The sequence below is a fragment of the Empidonax traillii genome, unplaced genomic scaffold, assembly GCF_003031625.1.
Source record: "Empidonax traillii isolate 1590-97213 ecotype Southwest subspecies unplaced genomic scaffold, ASM303162v1 scaffold9:size3134949, whole genome shotgun sequence".
Classification (NCBI taxonomy): Eukaryota; Metazoa; Chordata; class Aves; order Passeriformes; family Tyrannidae; genus Empidonax; species Empidonax traillii.
In genome coordinates this window covers 121,800-123,684 of record NW_020955202.1, presented here as the reverse complement: position 1 = coordinate 123,684, position 1,885 = coordinate 121,800, and the positions used below count along the sequence as shown (strand labels likewise).

Genomic DNA, 1,885 nt, shown 5'->3' with positions numbered 1-1,885 from the left:
CCTGAGGTTCATCTGCCGGGGCCAAGCACGCTTGGACGGTGGCAGCGAGGTCCTCAGGACGTAGATGGATTGCCTTACAGGGCTAGCGAGCTCCATCTGCCCGGGGAGTGTCCTAACCGGGAATCGAACCCAGATCTCAGCGTTGACAACGCTGTGGTTTAGCCACTGCACCACCAGGGACACTCTAAACTAGTAAAGAATCGAAAGAAAATAACATGCAGAATTTGTATGAATTTAAAACTATCCTCTGAATGGTGTTGAAGACCTCATTTAGAATTCATGGTGCAATTTAAAAAAAAAAAATCCTTCTTTTTCTCTTTCACAGGAAAGATGATAAAGACTACGCTTTAAAGCAGATAGAAGGTACTGGAATTTCCATGTCTGCATGCAGAGAAATAGCAGTAAGTAACAGTTCTTTCTGCTAGCCAGACTTATTGGAAGTATTGACTTGACTGCATGCTGGGTTTTGTTTGCTGAATCATGTTATTCTACTACAGGTACTGTCTTTATCATAGAGATATAAAGTAAGTACAAACGTCTTGGAAGATTTTATGTACCTTTTTTGTTTGCTGTCTAAAAAGGGCAGGGTTTGTAAGTTACAATTTACTGCCTGCCTTGGGGCAAACCATATTTAAATGCAGTGGTTTAAAAACATGATAGGAGTTAGTGACTTTAATTACAGATTTGATCTGACTTTTTGCATTAGTACGTCTTTTCCTAAAGAGATTAGTTCCTATTGGATTACAATGATCAAAACATTTTAACTTCTGTTTAAGCAAAGACTTTAAACTGAAGTTGCCTTGGAGGCTGTGATAAAGCCATGACTATTATTTAAACATTTTATTCAGTTTTTCACATTTGTTTTTGTATATTTCAAATATATTGATATATAAATATATCAAATATATTTCTAACAACATATATATGTTGTTAGAAACTGGTGAATAGTTGTGATCTGGTTATGGTTTGCGACAAGCTTCCAAAGAAGTACTTGTAAAACCAGTATTCTGAAGTTGAATTGTTTTATGTTCTTATGTTTTGCTGCTGCTTGGGTTTATTGTTATTGAAATCTTTCAACTGAAATTGCTTACTAGGAGGAAATGCACATAATTTCAGGGGGTATGTGGGAAGGGAATAGTTTCTTTTCAGTCCACATTCCTCAAGAGTGTAAAACTTTACCTGAATTTAATTTTCTTCATTGAAGTTAATACCAGGCTTTCCCACTTTGTCAAATTTCAGTTGACTTTATGATATCAAAAACATTAGTCCTTGAACTGAATGAGGTGAAAGAAATGATGCACAAAGAATATTCTTCAGGAGATACTCTTTCTGTCCAGCGATGAAAGCTGAGCCTTCCACTGTTGTAGACATTTGCTCTGAACTAAATGAACAGAAAACAGGGTCTTAAATTTTGATTTTGGTGATTTTGGTGGAAATTTTCCAAATACTGTGATTCAGACAAATACCTTTAGGAAATGCCAGCTACCATTTCAGAGGGATGTGGGATTATTTTTTGTCTTTCTGCAGTGATTTACCTAAAAAGACTTGAAGAGTTTGTTCTGCTTAAATTTGGCAGGAGAAACCTGGCTGATGTTAGGGAGAGGTGTCTCTGCTCTAGGTGTGACCCTAACTCACTTTGTCTATGAAGAGAATCATTACCTTGGCTGACAGTCAGGAAGAATTTGGCCTCATTGCATGGCTTGAGGAGTGTTGTGTGCTCATTCCCTTTGAGCAGCAAGGTCACCAGTAATGATGGAAAAGAAGCAAGCAGCATTAAGGCTTTCTCTTTTCTCTGAGCTGCTGCAGCATATGCCTTTTGAAGAGAACAGCAGTACAACACAGGACCCACATGGAACAGGATTAGTGAGGGATGGAGGGAAATGTG

The 1,885-nt window shown here is 38.0% G+C and overlaps 1 protein-coding gene across 3 annotated transcripts in view; it reads left to right on the top strand.

The window, feature by feature from the left end:
• CDK8 (cyclin dependent kinase 8) overlaps window positions 1–1,885 on the top strand; it is a 73,429-nt gene that overhangs the window by 24,434 nt on the left and 47,110 nt on the right. For all 3 annotated transcript variants that reach the window (XM_027883967.1, XM_027883956.1, XM_027883947.1), the window contains exon 2: window positions 326–401. In XM_027883967.1, the coding sequence (XP_027739768.1) occupies window positions 326–401 (76 nt within the window). The remainder of the gene's footprint in view (window positions 1–325; window positions 402–1,885) is intronic.